Source organism: Oncorhynchus tshawytscha, linkage group LG31, assembly GCF_018296145.1.
Source record: "Oncorhynchus tshawytscha isolate Ot180627B linkage group LG31, Otsh_v2.0, whole genome shotgun sequence".
In the NCBI taxonomy this organism is placed as follows: domain Eukaryota; kingdom Metazoa; phylum Chordata; class Actinopteri; order Salmoniformes; family Salmonidae; genus Oncorhynchus; species Oncorhynchus tshawytscha.
Genome location: NC_056459.1, coordinates 30073379 through 30093269, shown reverse-complemented (window position 1 = coordinate 30093269; position 19891 = coordinate 30073379). Strand labels below are relative to the sequence as shown.

General features: G+C 45.2%; 2 protein-coding genes across 2 annotated transcripts; both read left to right on the top strand.

Annotated features, from left to right (window-relative positions):
* Positions 1-6282: 6282 nt before the first annotated feature.
* On the top strand, positions 6283-7904 carry LOC112229242 (twist-related protein-like). Its single transcript, XM_024395081.2, has 3 exons — positions 6283-6918; positions 7087-7290; positions 7487-7904. The coding sequence occupies exons 1-2, from the start codon at positions 6483-6485 to the stop codon at positions 7254-7256; spliced, it is 606 nt and encodes a 201-aa protein (XP_024250849.1). The 5' UTR covers positions 6283-6482; the 3' UTR covers positions 7257-7290; positions 7487-7904.
* A 1892-nt stretch (positions 7905-9796) lies between these two features.
* Positions 9797-17232, top strand: polr1f (RNA polymerase I subunit F). Its single transcript, XM_042310243.1, has 4 exons — positions 9797-10146; positions 15415-15556; positions 15708-15916; positions 16168-17232. The coding sequence occupies exons 1-4, from the start codon at positions 9848-9850 to the stop codon at positions 16616-16618; spliced, it is 1101 nt and encodes a 366-aa protein (XP_042166177.1). The 5' UTR covers positions 9797-9847; the 3' UTR covers positions 16619-17232.
* Positions 17233-19891: the final 2659 nt, after the last annotated feature.

The following is a 19891-nucleotide window of genomic DNA, read 5'->3' as shown; positions in this document are numbered from 1 at the left end:
CACACCTGCATGAGAAGGCCACACCTGCATGAAGGCCACACCTGCATGAGAAGGCCACACCTGCATGAAGGCCACACCTGCATGAGAAGGCCACACCTGAAGGCCACACCTGCATGAGAAGGCACCTGCATGAGAAGGCCACACCTGCATGAGAAGGCCACACCTGCATGAGAAGGCCACACCTGCATGAGAAGGCCACACCTGCCTATACCTACACTCCAGGCTCTTTCTCACACACACACCTCTCAAACACACACACCTCTCTCACACACACACACCTCTCAAACACACACACACACACTCTCACACACACACCTCTCAAACACACACACCTCTCTCACACACACACCTCTCAAACACACACACATACACACCTCACACACACACCTCTCAAACACACACACACACACCTCTCACACACACACCTCTCAAACACACACACATACACACCTCACACACACACCTCACACACACACACCTCTCACACACACACACCTCACACACACACACACATACCTCACACACACACACACACACACACACACACCTCTCACACACACACCTCTCAAAACACACACACATCACACACACACCTCACACACACACACCTCTCACACACACACCTCACACACACACACACATACCTCTCACACACACACACACACACACACACACACACCTCTCTCACACACACACATCTCACACACACACACCTCTCAAACACACACCCCTCTCACACACACACCTCAGACACACACACACACCTCTCACACACACACCTCACACACATATCTCTCAAACACACACACCTCTCACACACACACACACACCTCACACACACACCTCTCACACACACACACCAGGCAGTCAAAGCGGAGGTGTGTGATCAACGTGGGCCAGCGTCAAGGTGGCTAACGTTCGGGAGAGGAAGAGGAAGAGGATGAGGATGTTCAGTCTGAACGAGGCCTTCGACGAGCTGTGGAGGAAAGAGCCGAACTTTGTCTACGAGAAGAGGCTGTCTCTTATCGAGACGTTCCGCCTCGCAATCGTCTACATCTCCTTCATGATGGACCTGTTAGGGAACACCTGACCTGATCACATAGAGCCCATCAGCATGATCAGAAGCAGATCGATTATGTCACACCCTGATCAGTTTCACCTGTCCTCCTTATTGTCTACACCCCCTCCAGGTGTCGCTTGTTTTCCCCAGTGTATTTATCCCTGTGTTTCCTGTCTCTCTGGGCCAGTGAATTTAATGTCTACACCCCCTCCAGGTGTCGCTTGTTTTCCCCAGTGTATTTATCCCTGTGTTTCCTGTCTCTCTGGGCCAGTGTATTTATCCCTGTGTTTCCTGTCTCTCTGGGCCAGTGAATTTAATGTTTACACCCCCTCCAGGTGTCGCTTGTTTTCCCCAGTGTATTTATCCTTGTGTTTCCTGTCTCTCTGGGCCAGTGTATTTATCCCTGTGTTTCCTGTCTCTCTGGGCCAGTGTATTTATCCCTGTGTTTCCTGTCTCTCTGGGCCAGTGTATTTATCCCTGCGTTTCCTGTCTCTCTGGGCCAGTGAATTTAATGTCTACACCCCCTCCAGGTGTTGCTTGTTTTCCCCAGTGTATGTATCCCTGTGTTTCCTGTCTCTCTGTACCAGTGTATTTATCCCTGTGTTTCCTGTTTCTCTGTACCAGTGTATTTATCCCTGTGTTTCCTGTCTCTCTGTACCAGTGTATTTATCCCTGTGTTTCCTGTCTCTCTGTACCAGTGTATTTATCCCTGTGTTTCCTGTCTCTCTGTACCAGTGTATTTATCCCTGTGTTTCCTGTCTCTCTGTGCCAGTGTATTTATCCCTGTGTTTCCTGTCTCTCTGTACCAGTGTATTTATCCCTGTGTTTCCTGTCTCTCTGTACCAATGTATTTATCCCTGTGTTTACTGTCTCTCTGTGTATGTTAGTCAAGTCAACCAGCGTTTTTCCCGTACTCCTTTTGCTATTCTCTTTTGCTATTCTCTTTTTGATAGTCCACCCGGTTCTGACCCCTGCCTGACTCTGGACTACTTTCCCGCCTGCCTGATCATCCTGCCTGGCCTGACCTTGAATCTGTCTGCCCTTCGGTACCTTTTGGACTCTGAACTGGTTTGGACCCTTTTGCCTGTCCACGACCATTCTCTTGCCTTCTCCTATTGGATGAATAAATATTGTAAGACTCCTATTGGATGAATAAATATTGTAAGACTCCAACCATCTGCCTCCTGTGTCTGCATCTGGGTCTCGCTTTGTGTCATGATAGATTAGTCAGACTGGTTAGATTGATTGATGCTTCATTTCACCATCATCTACATTTCCTGTTAGAGAACACCTGATCAGGATCTATCAGCCTGATCAGAACCAGATTTAAATGATTGATTGATCAGATATTCATTTTATTGTTACGTGGCAGGGGGTTAAGGACAACCTGTGAAAGAAAGGTCACGCCAAACCACCAGGCGCATAAAATGACCGGCCCAAAAACAGGACCCAAACAGTCCGGGAAAAATACAAAAATAACACATCCACAAAACCGAACAGAGAAACAAGCCCGCACAAAAGCAGGCGGGCATAACCGGGTTAAACAGCCCTAACCAAACCCTAAACAAGAAACAGGTGTAACCAATAAGACAAAAACAACAGAAAACGGAAAAGGGATTCGGTGGAAGCTAGTAGACCGGTGACGCCGAGAGCCGCCCGAACAGGAAGAGGAGCCACCTTGTCACATTCTGACCTTAGTTCCTTTGTTTTGTCTTTTATTTTAGCATTGTCAGGGTGTGAGTTGGGTGGGTTGACTATGTTAGTTTTCCTATGATTTTCTATTTCTGTGTTTGGCCTGGTACGGTTCTCAATCAGAGGCAGCTGTCAATCGTTGTCCCTGATTGAGAACCATATTTAGGTAGCCTGTTTTCAATTGTGTTTTGTGGGTGGTTGTTTCCAGTCTTTGTGTGTCTACACCAGACAGAACTGTTCCGGATGTATCTTTGTTGTTTGGTTATTCAGTGTTCAGTTTACTTTACTTTATTAAAAAGATGAACACGTACCACGCTGCGCATTGGCCCTCACCTTCTTCCACCACAGACGATCATTACACACCTTCGGTGGAAGTCGTTTATGGTGGACCTAGACTGGAAAACACTTGATCAGGAGCTGAGTGATGAAATGTCAGACTGATGATATTGATTATATTATTGTTTTTATGGAATGTCACATTTTAATGGGTCTGTGGTAACTATTTATACTTTTTTATAGTGTTGTAAAAAGTGTTATTAGCATTATTATCTTGCAAACACCTGGGTTCAGTTTACTTTTAATTCACCCCAAGTGAAATTATATGTGACTGAGCAAAACTACAACTCGTTTTGCTTTAATAGGTTGAACTGAGTTGATTGTCATGGGTTCAATTATCATGGGAAATTAATGAGAATAGAAAACTTAATTGATGTCATTGAAAAATATGTAGGCTAGAGGAGGAACAACAGTATCCAACTGAAAGAGGTTAGTCTGTAGAAAATGAGGGGATCCAGATTGGGACAGATTGTGTTGTTTCATCATCGGCATCTAATTGTGTGAGAGGGTTCCAGAGTAGAGGTCATTAGAGAGGGTTCCAGAGTAGAGGTGATTAGAGGTGATTAGAGAGGGTTCCAGGGTAGAGGTCATTAGAGAGGGTTCCAGGATAGAGGTCATTGGAGAGAGGTGATTAGAGAGGGTTCCAGGGTAGAGGTGATTAGAGAGGGTTCCAGGGTAGAGGTGATTAGAGAGGGTTCCAGGGTAGAGGTCATTGGAGAGAGGTGATTAGAGAGGGTTCCAGGATAGAGGTCATTGGAGAGGTGATTAGAGAGGGTTCCAGGGTAGAGGTCATTAGAGAGGGGTGGTTAGAGAGGGTTCCAGGGTAGAGGTCATTAGAGAGAGGTGGTTAGAGAGGGTTCCAGGGTAGAGGTCATTAGAGAGGGTTTCAGGATAGAGGTCATTGGAGAGGGTTCCAGGATAGAGGTCATTGGAGAGGGTTCCAGGATAGAGGTGATTAGAGAGGTTTCCAGGATAGAGGTCATTGGAGAGGGTTCCAGGATAGAGGTGATTAGAGAGGGTTCCAGAGTAGAGGTGATTAGAGAGGGTTCCAGGATAGAGGTCATTGGAGAGGGTTCCAGGGTAGAGGTCATTAGAGAGAGGTGGTTAGAGAGGGTTCAAGGATAGAGGTGATTAGATAGAGGTGATTAGAGAGGGTTCCAGGGTAGAGGTCATTGGAGAGAGGTGATTAGAGAGGGTTCCAGGGTAGAGGTCATTAGAGAGGGTTCCAGGGTAGAGGTCATTAGAGAGAGGTGATTAGAGAGGGTTCCGAGGTAGAGGTTATTAGAGAGAGGTGATTAGAGAGGGTTCCAGGATAGAGGTCATTAGAGAGGGGTGGTTAGAAAGGGTTCCAGGGTAGAGGTCATTAGAGAGAGGTGGTTAGAGAGGGTTCCAGGGTAGAGGTCATTAGAGAGGGTTCCAGGGTAGAGATTATTAGAGAGGGGTGGTTAGAGAGGGTTCCGAGGTAGAGGTCATTAGATAGAGGTGATTAGAGAGGGTTCCAGGGTAGAGGTCATTAGAGAGGGGTGATTAGAGAGGGTTTCAGGGTAGAGGTCATTAGAGAGGGGTGATTAGAGAGGGTTCCGAGGTAGAGGTCATTAGAGAGATGAGGGAAAACTACCTCATCAGCCTGTGTGTGCGCGTGTCACAGTAGTTCAGACCATGGAGTGCCCTATAAAAGGGCGGTCTAGGTCGCTGACCGGGCACTCCATGGTCTGAACTACTGTGACACGCACACACACGGTTCAATATAATAATATAATGCCCTGCCCACTTATTATGGAGGCCTTTCATTATAACCAGGTGTATCTCTCTATAGGATACCAACCTCAACTGAAAAGGTTTCTGTGATTGTCACGAATTGCTCTTTTGCATAATATCTCAAACACATATTTAATCTTTCTCATGGCCTACTATTCCTTCATGAGTCACTTGCAGGGTTATTTAATTATTTTACTAGGCAAGACAGTTTTAAGAACAAATTCTTATTTACAATGACGGCCTGGGTGGGTTATCTGCCTTGTTCAGGGGCAGAACGACAGATGTTTTCCTTGTCAGCTCGGGATTCAATCTAGCAACCTTTCGTTTACTGGTCCAATGCTCTAACCACTAGGCTACCTTCCGTTAATTGAGAAATGTATAAATGACGGTGGTCTTATGACGAAATCCGAATATAGTTTGTTCCCTGTGTGTGTGTGTGTGTGTGTGTGTGTGTGTGTGTGTGTGTGTGTGTGTGTGTGTGTGTGTGTGTGTGTGTGTGTGTGTGTGTGTGTGTGTGTGTGTGTGTGTGTGTGTGTGTGTGCGTGCGCGCGTGCGCGCGCGTGTAGGTTCGCTCTCTGCGGCTTTCCCCTCCACGCACTTCCAATGTTTGCATTGCGCTCCAGCCGTCCACCGCATCAGCGACCCGCTGTGAGCTGGGATCCGCCCTGTGAGCTCCCTGGGCCGGCTTGCCTTTTAAACCTGAGCCGCTCTGCCGGGGTCCCAGCGGGGGGCAGAACCACTTAGCTGCATACCTTAGAGTAAAGACAAATAAACAGTCAATCTTCGGCTTCGGAAAACCTGCTGTTTACCTTTCTCTTTTCTGATAGAAATGGCTGAAGTTCTCACTGGCTTGTCTTTGTAGCATTAAAAAAAAAGATTGAACCTTTCTTTAACTAGGAAAGGCATACAGTGATGTAGAATAGGTTATAGGCTACATATATTATCTGAATAAGCTATTGTCTAGGTCTGTTTTCATGACCTCATACAGGAATTAAGGCAAATTAAACCTGACTGTTTTGCGTATAGAAATCCATAAATATGTGTGGTCGTTTTGACACATCTAATTGCGCATGATTGCTCTATAGGGCAAAACGCGAAGAGGAAGATCTGACACCACCGCTCCATCCCTTCCATTAGGTTTTTCAACAACTTGTCCGCTTTTAATACATTAAAAGATAGAACATTTTACTTTTTAATAGCGACTGTGCTCATGCGCAAAACACAAAACATTCAGAAATAATTTCTGGGCGTTTTGTTGTTTTTGGCTCAGAAGGTCTAACAGACTATGAGCGACCTTATCCCGCCCACCCACCCCCCCTGACGTCACCTCACCCTCTCACCCAATCACAGCGCTCCCCAAAATCCACACTCCGCGCGCTGCATGGTTATAAAGATATCCAACCGGCAGAGTACCTTCTCCGTGACACACGGAGCTGGCGAGACTGGATCAATGTCAACTGTCTACACTCCTCTCTGAAAGGAACAAACGAGTGTGGGAGAGAGTGAGAGTGAGAAAAAGATAGAGAAATACGGATCTTTACTCCTGTCTTAAAGGGACAGGATCCACCAGGTTTCCAGGATGCTGTGACCCTGGTCAGGGGTTTAGGTCATCGGTCAGGGTTTAAGGGATCAGGTTATGTTTGGGGACATGATGTGTTCCCCAGTGGGGTCTCGGTCTCCGGTCGACAGCGCTGGGAACAGTGAGGAAGAGATTGACCAACACCGGAGGCCACGTAGAGGCACCAGAAAACAGTGGACAAGCCGAAGGAGACCGAGGGAGCAGGATGATGATGAAGAGGATGAAGGGAACCAGAATATCCAAAGCCCGGGGAAGAAGAGGGGGAAGAGGAGAGGAAGTGACAGAAGTGACTGGAGTGACGTCAGCAGTGTGAGCGGCCTACCCAGGTCTCTGGAGGACACGCAGAATCAGCGTGTCATGGCTAACGTACGGGAGCGACAGAGGACCCAGTCACTCAATCAGGCCTTCGCCTCGCTACGACAGATCATCCCCACGCTGCCCTCAGACAAACTCAGCAAGATCCAGACGCTCAAACTGGCCACGCGGTACATAGGTAGGATACTTTCTGTTGTTATACTCAATTAAGCAACCAATTAACCAATTCTACATTTGAGGTGCCAATTGGTTAAGCACTTTGGGCTGTAAATGTCATTACAAAAGGTGTCAATCAAAAAAAAGATGATGAAAGTGATGAGAATGATGAAGATTATTCTTATTCTAGACTTCCTCCATCACGTGCTGCAGGGCGAGGGGATGGGCCTGGATTTGGACGAGGAGCATGTGTCAGGAGCAGCCAGCTGTGGTTACGTGGCCCATGAGCGTCTGAGCTATGTCTTCTCAGTGTGGAGGATGGAGGAGGAAGCATGCTCGGGGTCTGCTACATCGTACTAGTGCTCCCTCCACTGCAGGGGCACAACCAAACAGGGTAGGTTGTGGTTTTATTCCTCACAACTTTCTTACCCTCCTAACGTGATTGATGTACAACACACAAATAAAGGCAAGTTCGATTACCAAATGACACTAGTCAATATCTGTTTTTGAACAATATATTTATTAACATGATTTAAATTTGATCAAAATATCAGACATGGTAACTAATCCAATATTTTATTTATCTACAGATTATCCAAGAGAATCCATACTGGTTGGGGTGGTTCAACATGCTACAACTGGACTGTGGTACACCGGAGAACGCAGGACTAAACGGCCTAGCATGATGGAACATCTCGTAATGACGAATGTTAGAGACATAAACAAAGATTTTACAACACTTTCTGTACTGTGTATCTCTATGGTGGGAGATATGCAGGCTTGTTTCTGTGTGCTTGATTCCAACAATCTATAGGCCTTATAGGGGTCACACAGGGCAGATAATAGATCAAAAACCCATCCGTGGACAACTGTAGCTCATTTTGATCTGTTCTAGACTTCACGCACAGACATAGAGACTGTCAGAATGCTCCACATGACCTCTATCACAGGAGGTTGGTGGCACCTTAATTGGGGGATAAGGGCTCATGGTAATGACTAGAGCGGAATTAGTGGAATGGTATCAATTACATCAAACACTTGGTTTCCATGGTTTCCAGGTGTTTGATGCCATTCCATTTGCTCCGTTCCGGCCATTACTACGAGCCGTCCTCCCCTCAACACTCTCTACACTCTATTTCTCTCCATGGGGATTGGCAACAGATGAAGTTCCAGTCTTTGTATCAACAAACTCACACAAAGTTATACAGATTATTTTCTCCTGGCTTCTGAAATATCAATGTATTGATTGATGTTACAACGAAGAATGGGTCCATTTCTAAATGCATTTAAAATGTTGTAGTGTTGTGAATATCTTTAATTATCTTCTGAAATAACCATGAGTGTATGTTTGAATTGACCTTTTAGTCATTTAGCTGATGGTCTTATCCAGAGCGAGTAAATATACAGTAACAGTAGACTACCGATGTTTGCAGGGTTGAGGAGGTTACTTTCTAAACATCATCTGTTACTTGTCCAAAATTCTAATCAGTAATTTAATTTTGGGATTACCCAAGCTCAGTAATGTAAATCTGATTACTTTCCCCTTAACTGGCATTAGAAGACAAAAATGATCCATAAAATGCATTTGGTGTGTCATCATACTGGTCTCTGACTTGTGGTCAGACTCGCTCAGGTGCAACTAATGTAAACTTGCATCTTTTTTTCCCAATGCTGAATTGAACGTAATTGAGAAAACAGAAAGTGGTGTCATAATGTTGTAGTTTTTTCTTCTCGCAGACATCCTTTCTGAATTTAAATCCAAGAAGTAATCATCAAATTTTTCAAAGGTTATCTGTAATCTCATTAGAATATTTTTGCTGGTAATGTAACTGATTAGTTTAGTTGTAATCAGATTACATGTAACTGAGTTACTAAACCCTGGATGTTTAAAAAGGGCCAAGCTGGAGCCATATCCCATACAGGACGCTGCCATCTAACGGTTCAAATGAAACTGACACTACATCGAGAGAACGCCTGTACATCCAACAGCACAGGGTAACACACCACTACCCTTCTAATTTCACCACTACTCCTCTAACTTCACCACTACTCCTTTAACTTCACCACTACTCCTATAACTTCACCACTACTCCTATAACTTCACCACTACCCCTCTAACTTCATCACTACTCCTTTAACTCCACCACTACTCCTCTAACTTCACCACTACTCCTTTAAACTTCACCACTACTCCTCTAACTTCACCACTACTCCTCTAACTTCACCACTACTCCTCTAACTTCACCACTATTCCTCTAACTTCACCACTACCCCTATAACTTCACCACTACTCCTCTAACTTCACCACTACCCCTATAACTTCAACACTACTCCTTTAAACTTCACCACTACTCATTTAACTCAAACCACTAATCCTATAACTTCACCACTACCCCTCCAACTTCACCACTACTCCTTTAAACTTCACCACTACTCCTTTAACTCCACCACTACTTCTATAACTTCGCCACTACCCCTCCAACTTCACCACTACTCCTCTAACTTCACCACTACTCCTCTAACTTCACCACTACTCCTTTAACTTCACCACTACTCCTCTAACTTCACCACTACTCCTATAACTTCACCACTACTCCTTTAACTTCACCACTACTCCTATAACTTCACCACTACTCCTTTAACTCCACCACTACTCCTCTAACTTCCTGTATAATGATTCTAGTGGAAAAACTGCATCATGACACACTATTATGTTTGAGTTTCTTGAATGCATTTCAATCATGGCACACAATCAATGAAGCGCTGTATCTGTATCCTACGTAGAGAAGGGGGTCAGTGAACGTGGAGTGGAAAAGTGTGCATTTTTAGTTTTTGACTACTCCTCTCCGCTAGGAGACGACATAACAAAAACCCCGACTGTCTAAACTCGCGATCCCTCTTCACTACGGAAGTCTTCCCTCGTCGACTTCCTTCCTGCTGTCTCCAGCATCATGGCGAACTTGGAGCAGACAGAAGACGACCCAAAACACGCAAAAATGTCCACCGAAGTCTCAGTTTTAACCAATCCGACAGCAAACGGACCTTCTGCGGCAGGCGGTGGAGACCCAGGCGCGTTCCCAAGTCTGATCCCGTCGTTCGCTAGCGCATGCAAGTTGGTGTCAACGCCGTACTCGTGTCTGGTCATGGACACGCACAGAAGACACATTGCCCTGTCGCCCATGTACCTGAAGAAGAAACGGACAGGGATCCAAGAGGAACTGAACACCGAACTGCTAAGATACTCAGAAAGGTAAAGCTATGGGTTGAATATGCTAGTTAGTTAGCTCACGAAGTTGCTAGTTATCTGCAATGTGCTGCTGGTTTAAACGTGTTGTAATACGCATGTAGCTCGTACGAGTATAGATCCGACGCATGCGCACCAGAGGTAGTCTGGCGGTAAACATGTATTGCTCAAAAGTGCTTTATTTCGCACTTAGGATAAATGACAGTTTGCGCATACAGAAACATTTTGGCTACTCTAACGCTCTTCACTTTGGCGAGTTAAGAAAGTAGTTAGTTATGTTGAAGCTAGTCACTAAACAACTCGTTAGTGAGAGTGTAGCTGAACAACGCCATGGACCAGAGCTACCTAGCCACTATGCTTCCTACTTTGCAGTTGAAATCCATATCATTCCGAAATAGTTACTATTTAGAATATATTTGCTGTTGCATGCCTGATATCGAGAAGTGTCACAAAAGACGTTGATGGTCATGGCCCGCTACCAAAACCTGCGCGCTCTCCTTCACTACAGCCGACGTGAATAAAACGTTTAAACGTGTTAACCCTCGCAAGGCTGCAGGCCCAGAACCTAGCCGCGACCTCAGAGCATGCGCAGGTCAGCTGGCTGGTGTGTTTACGGACATATTCAATCAACCCTTATCCCAGGCTGCTGTTCCCACATGCTTCAAGAGGGCCACCATTGTTCCTGTTCCCAAGAAAGCTAAGGTAACTGAGCTAAACGACTACCGCCCTGTAGCACTCACATCCGTCATCATGAAGTGCTTTGAGAGACTAGTCAAGGACCATATCACCTCCACCCTACCTGACACCCTAGACCCACTCCAATTTGCTTACCGCCCCAATAGGTCCACAGACGACTCAATCACACTGCTCTAACCCATCTGTACAAGAGGAATACCTATGTAAGAATGCTGTTCATCGACCACAGCTCAGCATTTAACACCATAGTACCCTCCAAGCTCGTCATCAAGCTCGAGACCCTGGGTCTCGACCCCGCCCTGTGCAACTGGGTCCTGGACTTCCTGACGGGCCGCCCCCAGGTGGTGAGGGTAGGTAACAACATCTCCACACCGCTGTTCCTCAACACTGGGGCCCCACAAGGGTGCGTTCTCAGCCCTCTCCCGTACTCCCTGTTCACCCATTACTGCGTGGCCATGCACGCCTCCAACTCAATCATCAAGTTTGCAGACGACACTACAGTGGTAGGCTTGATTACCAACAACGACGAGACGGCCTACAGGGAGGAGGTGAGGGCCCTCGGAGTGTGATGTCAGGAAAATAACCTCCCACTCAATGTCAACAAAACAAAGGAAATGATCGTGGACTTCAGGAAACAGCAGAGGGAGCAGCCCCCTATCCACATCGATGGAACAGTAGTGGAGAGGGTAGTAAGTTTTAAGTTCCTCGGCGTGCACATCACGGACAAACTGATGGTCCACCCACACAGACAAACAGCGTGGTGAAGAAGGTGCTATAGCGCCTCTTCAACCTCAGGGGGCTGAAGAAATTCGGCTTGTCACCAAAAACACTCACAAACTTTTACAGATGCACAATCGAGAGCATCCTGTCGGGCTGTATCACCGCCTGGTATGGCAACTGCTCCGCCCACAACCGCAAGGCTCTCCAGAGGGTAGTGAGGTCTGCACAACGCATCACTGGGGGTAAACAACCTGCCCTCCAGGACACCTACACCACCCGATGTCACAGGAAGGCCAAAAAGATCAAGGACAACAACCACCCGAGCCACTGCCTGTTCACCCCGCTATCATCCAGAAGGCGAGGTCAGTACAGGTCAGCAGGGACCGAGAGACTGAAAAACATCTATCTCGAGGCCATCAGACTTAAACAGCCACCACTAACATTGAGTGGCTGCTGCCAACATACTGACTCATCTCTAGCCACTTTAATAATGAAAGAATTGATGTAATAAATGTATCACTAGCCACTTTAAACAATGCCACTTTATATAATGTTTACATACCCTACATTACTCATCTCATATGTATATACTGTACTCTATACCATCTACTGCATCTTGCCTATGCCGTTCGGCCATCGCTCATTCATATATTTTAATGTACATATTCTTATTCATTCCTTTACACGTGTGTGTATAAGGTAGTTGTTGTGAAATTGTTGGGTTAGGTTACTTGTTAGATATTACTGCATGGTCGGAAGCACTAGAAGCACAAGCATTTCATTACACTCGCATGAACATCTGCTAACCATGTGTATGTGACAAATAACATTTGATTTGATGTAAAACACTACTAACATTGGGTGGGTTCCTTTTGGACTCCGTCGGTCTAAGGCAGCGCCAGAGGTGTCACTACAGACTACACTACAGAGGTCGGCCGATTATGATTTTTCAACGCCGATACCGATTGGAGGACCAAAGAAGCCGATACCGATTAATCAGCCAATTTCTATTTTATTTTTTACTTGTAATAATGACAATTACAACGATACTGAATGAACACTTATTTTAACTTAATATAATACATCAATAAAATCAATTTAGCCTCAAGTAAATAATGAAACATGTTCAATTTGGTTTAAATAATGCAAAAACAAAGTGTTGGAGAAGAAAGTAAAAGTGCAATATGTGCCATGTCAGAACATGAGAACATATGTCAATCACATACAGGAACTCAAATCCTTCTGTTCCCACATGCTTTAGAATTCCTCACAATCAAAAAAAAAAAAAGCTAGAGTTTTTGTTGATCCCTGCCTAAGAAAAAAACGTTTAAGTTCCTTGCTCAGAACATGAGAACATATGAAAGCTGGTGGTTCCTTTTAACATGAGTCTTCAATATTCCCAGGTAAGAAGTTTTAGGTTGTAGTTATTATAGGAATTATAGGACTATTTCCCTCTATACCATTTGTATTTCATTAACCTTTGACAATTAGATGTTCTTATAGGCACTTTAGTATTGCCAGTGTAACAGTATAGCTTCCGTCCCTCTCCTCGCTCCTCCCTGGGCTCGAACCAGCAACACAACGATAACAGCCACCATCGAAGCAGCGTTACCCATGCAGAGCAAGGGGAACAACTACTCCAAGTCTCAGAGCGAGTGACATTTGAAACGCTATTAGCGCGCGCTAACTAGCTAGCAATTTCACTTCGGTTACATCAGCCTCATCTCGGGAGTTGATAGGCTTGAAGTCATAAACAGCGCAATGCTTGACGCACAACGAAGAGCTGCTGGCAAAACGCACGAAAGTGCTGTTTGAATGAATGTTTACGCGCCTGCTTCTGCCTACTACTGCTCAGTCAGATACTTAGATGCTTGTATGCTCAGTCAGATTATATGCAATGCAGGACACGCTAGATAATATCTAGTAATATCATCAACCATGTGTAGTTAACTAGTGATTATGATTGATTGTTTTTTATAAGTTTAATGCTAGCTAGCAACTTACCTTGGCTTACTGCATTCGCATAACAGACAGTCTCCTTGTGGAGTGCAACGAGAGGCAGGCAGGTCGTTATTGTGTTTGACTAGTTAACTGTAAGGTTGCAAGATTGGATCCCCCGAGCTGACAAGGTGAAAATCTGTCGTTCTGCCCCTGAACAAGGCAGTTAACCCACCGTTCCTGGGCTGTCATTGAAAATAAGAATGTGTTCTTAACTGACTTGCCTAGTTAAATAAAGGTATAAAAAAAAATCGGTGCCCAAAAATACCAATTTCCGATTGTTCCGAAAACTTGAAATCGGCTCCAATTAATCGGCCATTCCGATTAATCGGTCAACCTCTACTACAGACCCTGGTTCGATCTCGGGCTGTATCACAACCAGCCATGATCGGGAGTCCCATAGGGCGGAGCTGTCAAATCCTGGATTATATGTGTACCTGTGATTGCACATTTTGTGAACAAAAATACAGTTTTAAAATGTACACAATGTATAAACCTATTGCGACTGGGACAGACCCAACCCTGCTGGGTGTGCAGGCTTCTGTTCCAGCCCTGCACTAACACACCTGATTCAATGCATCAACCCTAATACGTTAATAATCAAGTTTGCTGTTGCTGGGCTGGAACAGAAGTCTGCTCACCCAGTAGATCGGGGACCTAGTAGATCGTGGAGCGGGGACCAGTGGAACGAGGTTGGCCACCTACGTTTGAGTCATTTAGCAGACGCTCTTATCCAGAGCGATTAGGGTTAAGTACCTTGCTCAAGGGCACATCAACAGAGCCTTGTCGGCTAGGGATTCAAACCAGCAACCTTTCAGTTACTGGCCCAACGCTCTAACCACTAGGCTACTCCAGTCCTGTTATTTACTTTTTTTGTTCACCTGAAATTGATAATGGTAATAATAATAGTAGCCTAGTTGTTACTAAAATGTCAAACTTTTACATATGATTTAGCTTAATAGTACACTTTGAAATTATATGTAAGTGTTGATTATTTGAAGTTAACAATTAAAACAAGTTTAAACACTTAACTTAACTATTTTGGATGTTGAACTAGTGTTGATGTTGACTAATCACAGATCACAATCCTGCAATAGAGAGAGGAAGGGACTCTAAGTTGTCTGTGTTGTATTCGCAAATGGACATGATGTTTAACAACAGCTGGTTAGCACAACAGCTAAACTAAACTCGAAATCGATCAGACGTGACTTACCCGTGATTAAATGATCGTATCAGACCCGTTACTGACAGCTGTCTGGGTTCAGGTCTTAACGGGTAAAAGGTTCTCTTCGCTTTTCTGACAGTTCTGGAGTCTTGGTGTCACCGGTGGTGTTTTATGATATAATAAAATATATATATTTAAAAAATCCCTTTTTCTTTCCTGCCTTGTTAGAGCTGCCAAATACTGAATCAACTAGTTTCAGGCACTGTTATCATGCAGTTTGGGGTAGCCCCTCGGCTGTTGTCAGAATAATTAATGTGGTGGTCTTCCAACATGGCCGCCAGAAGGTGTCATTACGTCAACTGCCAGCCCTCTATAGCGTGCAGAATATATCAGATCTTTACCATGCTCTGAGAACTTGTATTGAACATCACAGGAACCACATGAAATATGTTACATTGATCTTCTAACCTGCACAGGCCTGCACATAATCATCTGTGTATTTGTCGTGTTCTCTGCTGACGATAACACACCCGGGTCGTATTCTCTTAAGAAACCCAAACAGAAGCAAACTGGCCGGAACGGGAGGGACCTACCTTGAAATGGTGGTTTTTAAAAGTGTCCTGATGCAAAAAAAATGTTTTGCTATGGTGTTGCGCTAATGAATATGACCCTGTCTACCTGTGTTCCCTGTGCAGTCTGAAAGGTGTGCCTCTGGCCTATGATGAGGTCAGTTTGCTGGGGCAGCATGGAGACATCTACGATGATAACGGATACATTCACCTCGACATACAAGCAAACTTTGTCGTCTTCCAACCCCAGAGAGGACAGAAACTACTGGTGAGAGGCAAGCTGTTGGTGACTAACTGATACAGAACAGATGTGTTTCTTACAGAGAAGGGCACAGTGTTGATGTGTTGTAGCTAGTTACGATGGTAATCTATTCGATATGGAAAGAGTCAAGGTGCAGCTAACTCTATCCCCCCTCCAGGGTACAGTTAATAAGCTTGGTGTGAGTCACGTGGGCTGTCTGGTCCATGGCTGTTTCAACGCCAGCGTTCCGAAGCCAGCCCACGTCACCATGGAGACCTGGAGGGAGGCAGGACCCAGAATAGGGGCGGAGCTGGAGTTTGAGGTCTGTCAGCTAGACACAGACATAGTCGGAGTACTGCTGATCAAAGGAAGACTTGGCAGGACACGGTAGGTTACAGTGTGTCTGAGATGTATTACATTGCAGTCGGACTGTGCAGAATCGCTGATCTACAAATCACTTTGCACCCCAGTTGCTGGATCGACTGATCAAGGTCAGTGATTCTGGGCCTCGCACGGCAGGGGGCAAGCTGTACGGGCCTCGCACGGCAGGGGGCAAGCTGTACGGGCGGCAGGGGGCAAGCTGTACGGGGATGTTAGAGCTGTGTTATCTGAAGCTAAACAGTTGTGTTCTCTCTCAGGGTTCAGGAGCTGATGGCAGCTGGAGAGAGTTCTGATCCTACTGACCCCGCGGAACAGCTAGAGGAACCAGACGCAGAACCTGCTCTAGAACCCAACCAGGACTGGCCCGACGCCACCGTCAAACCCAAGAAGACGAAAAAGGAGAAACACAGAGAGGAGGTGGCTTCAGTACCAGCCCCCGGAGCCGTTGTCAGCGGAACAGCGGAGGACAGCAGCACTAACGGCCACAGTGAGACGAGGAAGAAGAAGAAGAGGAAGGAGAAACGACAGAACGAAGAAGATGAGGAGAAAGAAGTGGGGGGGGAGGGTCCTGTGGAGGTGCAGGGGAGCGACTCCAGTGGTTACCTTAGTGACAAGCCAAACAGGAAGAGGAAACAGGGTGACGACATCACGTCCTGTCTCCATGGAGATCCTGAAACGCCCAAAACTAAGAAGAAGAAAAATAAATGATGTCACTGCGACTAAAATTGAGTGAAACTGAATGAACATTAAAAGATGATGATGTTGATATAATGTAATGTCTTAAGTACACCTGGTGACATAGTTTGGTTCCATCTTCAGCCCTATGTGGCCTCCCATACTGTTGGAGTGGTCCGTGTCTCTCTCTTGATGCAGCTCTTTGTGTAGTTCCCTTTACAAACCTGCAGAGGGAGCCAAATCATTTCTAGAAGCCTCCGTGGCTCTTGGTAAAGAACTCCAGTGTTTGTTAGCCAGGTTTTACCCTTCTAGCTACCGTTAGAACGCATCAACATGCTGTAGGGCTATTCATCACGGCTTTACCACAGTCTTTAAATCTGAAATGGCACCCTATTCCCTACATTGTGCACTAGTTTGGGCTAGGGTCACATAGGGCTATCATATAGGTTGTTTGTCAAAAGTAGTGCACTATGTAGGGAATTAGGGTTTCATTTGGAACGGAGATTGTGTTTTGTTGTTCTCAAGGCCCCAGAGGGAAGAGATGTTGCCAGGGTCTCGTCCTTCTACATTTGGATAGGTGACACATTGAAGACTTCAGCAAAGCAGAGAAAAGTATTTTTATTAATTAAATAATTATATATTTCGGAGTGGCTGTGTTGTGGGCCTTTTTATAAGTTGGTGTGGTAGGAGATAGTTATAGATGTGGGTGATGATGCAGGTCCATGAGAAGGGTTTGCCAAGAACAACTGCCAAAGGGACTGAGGTATGTCCATCTCCCCAAGTCACCCGAGTGGGTGTTACATAATTGTACAGTTTGTCACGTTTTGTACTAGGAAGTTATCATTATGCAATCAGATCAGACGTGTTCATACCAGGGAAGAGGAGTGTGGAGTTGGTAAATATGCTGAGCCACAACCCCCTCACTTAATCTGAGGTTTTTGACTAGGATTTACAATGTGTAGGATTATTCCATATCATTGGGTGAATCAAAACGAACACCTAACTGTTGTACATGCAGTTACACGAACACTCCCACTTGAATTTTCTTACTATGATTTTGCAGATCGCTGCTTTGAGGAAAGTTTCACTTGCAATGACTAATGTGGTTGCAGCCTGGTTTCATAGACTAGACGTAGCAAAGTAAACATCAATTTTTGGTACTCTCAAATGACCTTGTTACATTTGGTATGGTTACTTAAGGTGAAAACGAAAGTAGGGTGGTTGGTCATGGTGGATGGGTATGCGTATAACGTTTACTTCTAGCAAGTCGAAGGTTGTGCTTTCGAATCTCATCAGACAACTAGCATTTTAGCTCATTTGCAACTACTTTAACCTTAACCCCTAGCCTAGCTAACATTAGCCACTTTGCTAATGTTAGCGTTAGCCACAACAAATCTTTCCTAACCTATAATACGTTTAGCAAAAGCGTAAGTATGAATTGCAATTCCTAACATATTATACGACATGGATGATGGACATACACAAATGAATACATACCATATGAAACATAACATCATACTAATTGGAATGTCCTGGATTTACATTTACTATGTTACGTCTACCCCTGAGTTCAGGTTGGTGGTTGACTTAACTACCTATGTTGAATGCGCTGATTAAGTTTTTCTGGATAAGAGCATCTGCTGAATGATCAAAATGTAGTCTTGTGCACTTGGTGGGTGGAGTTTGCACACTTTAGACCATTCCATTGGTCCTGGGCGAACTAACATTTTAATTAACCAGGCAAGTCCGTTAAGAACCTATTCTTATTTACAATGACGGCCAAATCCTAATGATGCCGGGCCAATTGTACACCACCCTATGGGACTCCCAATCATGGACAGTTGTGATACAGCCTGGAATCGAACCAGGGACTGCATTGACACCTCTTGCACTGAGATGCAGTGCCTGAGACTGCTGCTCCGTTCGGGAGCCCAAATGTAAAAATGATTGCACCCATCATGTATGGAGGCAGACGAACACACGCACAATACCCTGTCTAACCCCAACTCAGAGAAGAGACTTCATTCAATCTATACATTAAAATATATTTTGTGTGTAGTTCATAATCTATAAAGTCTATACCTACTCCTCCCCCCTAAAGTTCAGGGTGTTCCCCCATTCATTGAACAGGTGTTGTCACTGCAGTTGTGAAAGGAATATAGACAAGTGTTGCTGCACAGCTATTTTCAGGTCTCCAGAGATGTTTAATCAGGTTCAAGTCCTGGCTCTGGCTGGGCCACTCAAGGACAATCAGAGACTTTTTCTGAAGCCCCTCCTGCATTGTCTTGGCTGTGTGCTTAGGGTCATTTTCCTGTTGGAAGGGGAACCTTCGCCCCAGTCTGAGGTCCTGAGCACCCAGGAGCAGGTTTTCATCAAGGATATCTCTCTACTTTTCTCCATTTATGTTTCGCTTGATCCTGAGTAGTCACCACCATGCTTCACCGTAAGGATTCTGTCACCACCATGCTTCACCGTAAGGATTCTGTCACCACCATGCTTCACCGTAAGGATTCTGTCACCACCATGCTTCACCGTAAGGATTCTGTCACCACCATGCTTCACCGTAAGGATTCTGTCACCACCATGCTTCACCGTAAGGATTCTGTCACCACCATGCTTCACCGTAAGGATTCTGTCACCACCATGCTTCACCGTAAGGATGCTGTCACCACCATGCTTCACCGTAAGTATTCTGTCACCACCATGCTTCACCGTAAGGATTCTGTCACCACCATGCTTCACCGTAAGGATTCTGTCACCACCATGCTTCACCGTAAGGATGGTGCCAGGTTTCCTCCAGACTTGAAGCTTGGCATTCAGGCCAAAGAGTTCCATCTTGGTTTCATCAGAGCAGAGAATCTTGTTTCTCATGGTCTGAGAGTCCTTTAGGTGTATTTTGGCTAACTCCAAGTGGGCTGTCATGTGCCTTTTCCATCTGGTCACTCTACCATAAAGGCCTGATTGGTGGAGTGCTGCAGAGATGGTTGTCCTTCTGGAAGGTTCTCCCATCTCCACAGCGGAACTCTGGAGCTCTGTGTGACCAGCGTGGGACTTTATATAGACAGGTGTGTGAGCCTTTCTGATGTCCAAATCAATTGAATTTACCAATCAAGTTGTAGAAACATCTCACGGACGATCAATGCAAACGGGATGCACCTGAGCTCAATTTTGAGTCTCATATCAAAAGGGTCTGAATACTTATTTAAAATGATGGAGTATTGTGTGTGGATTGAGGATAAAAAATAAAATAAAAAATTTGGATCAATTTTAGAATAAGGCTGTAATGTAACAAAATGTGGAAAAGAA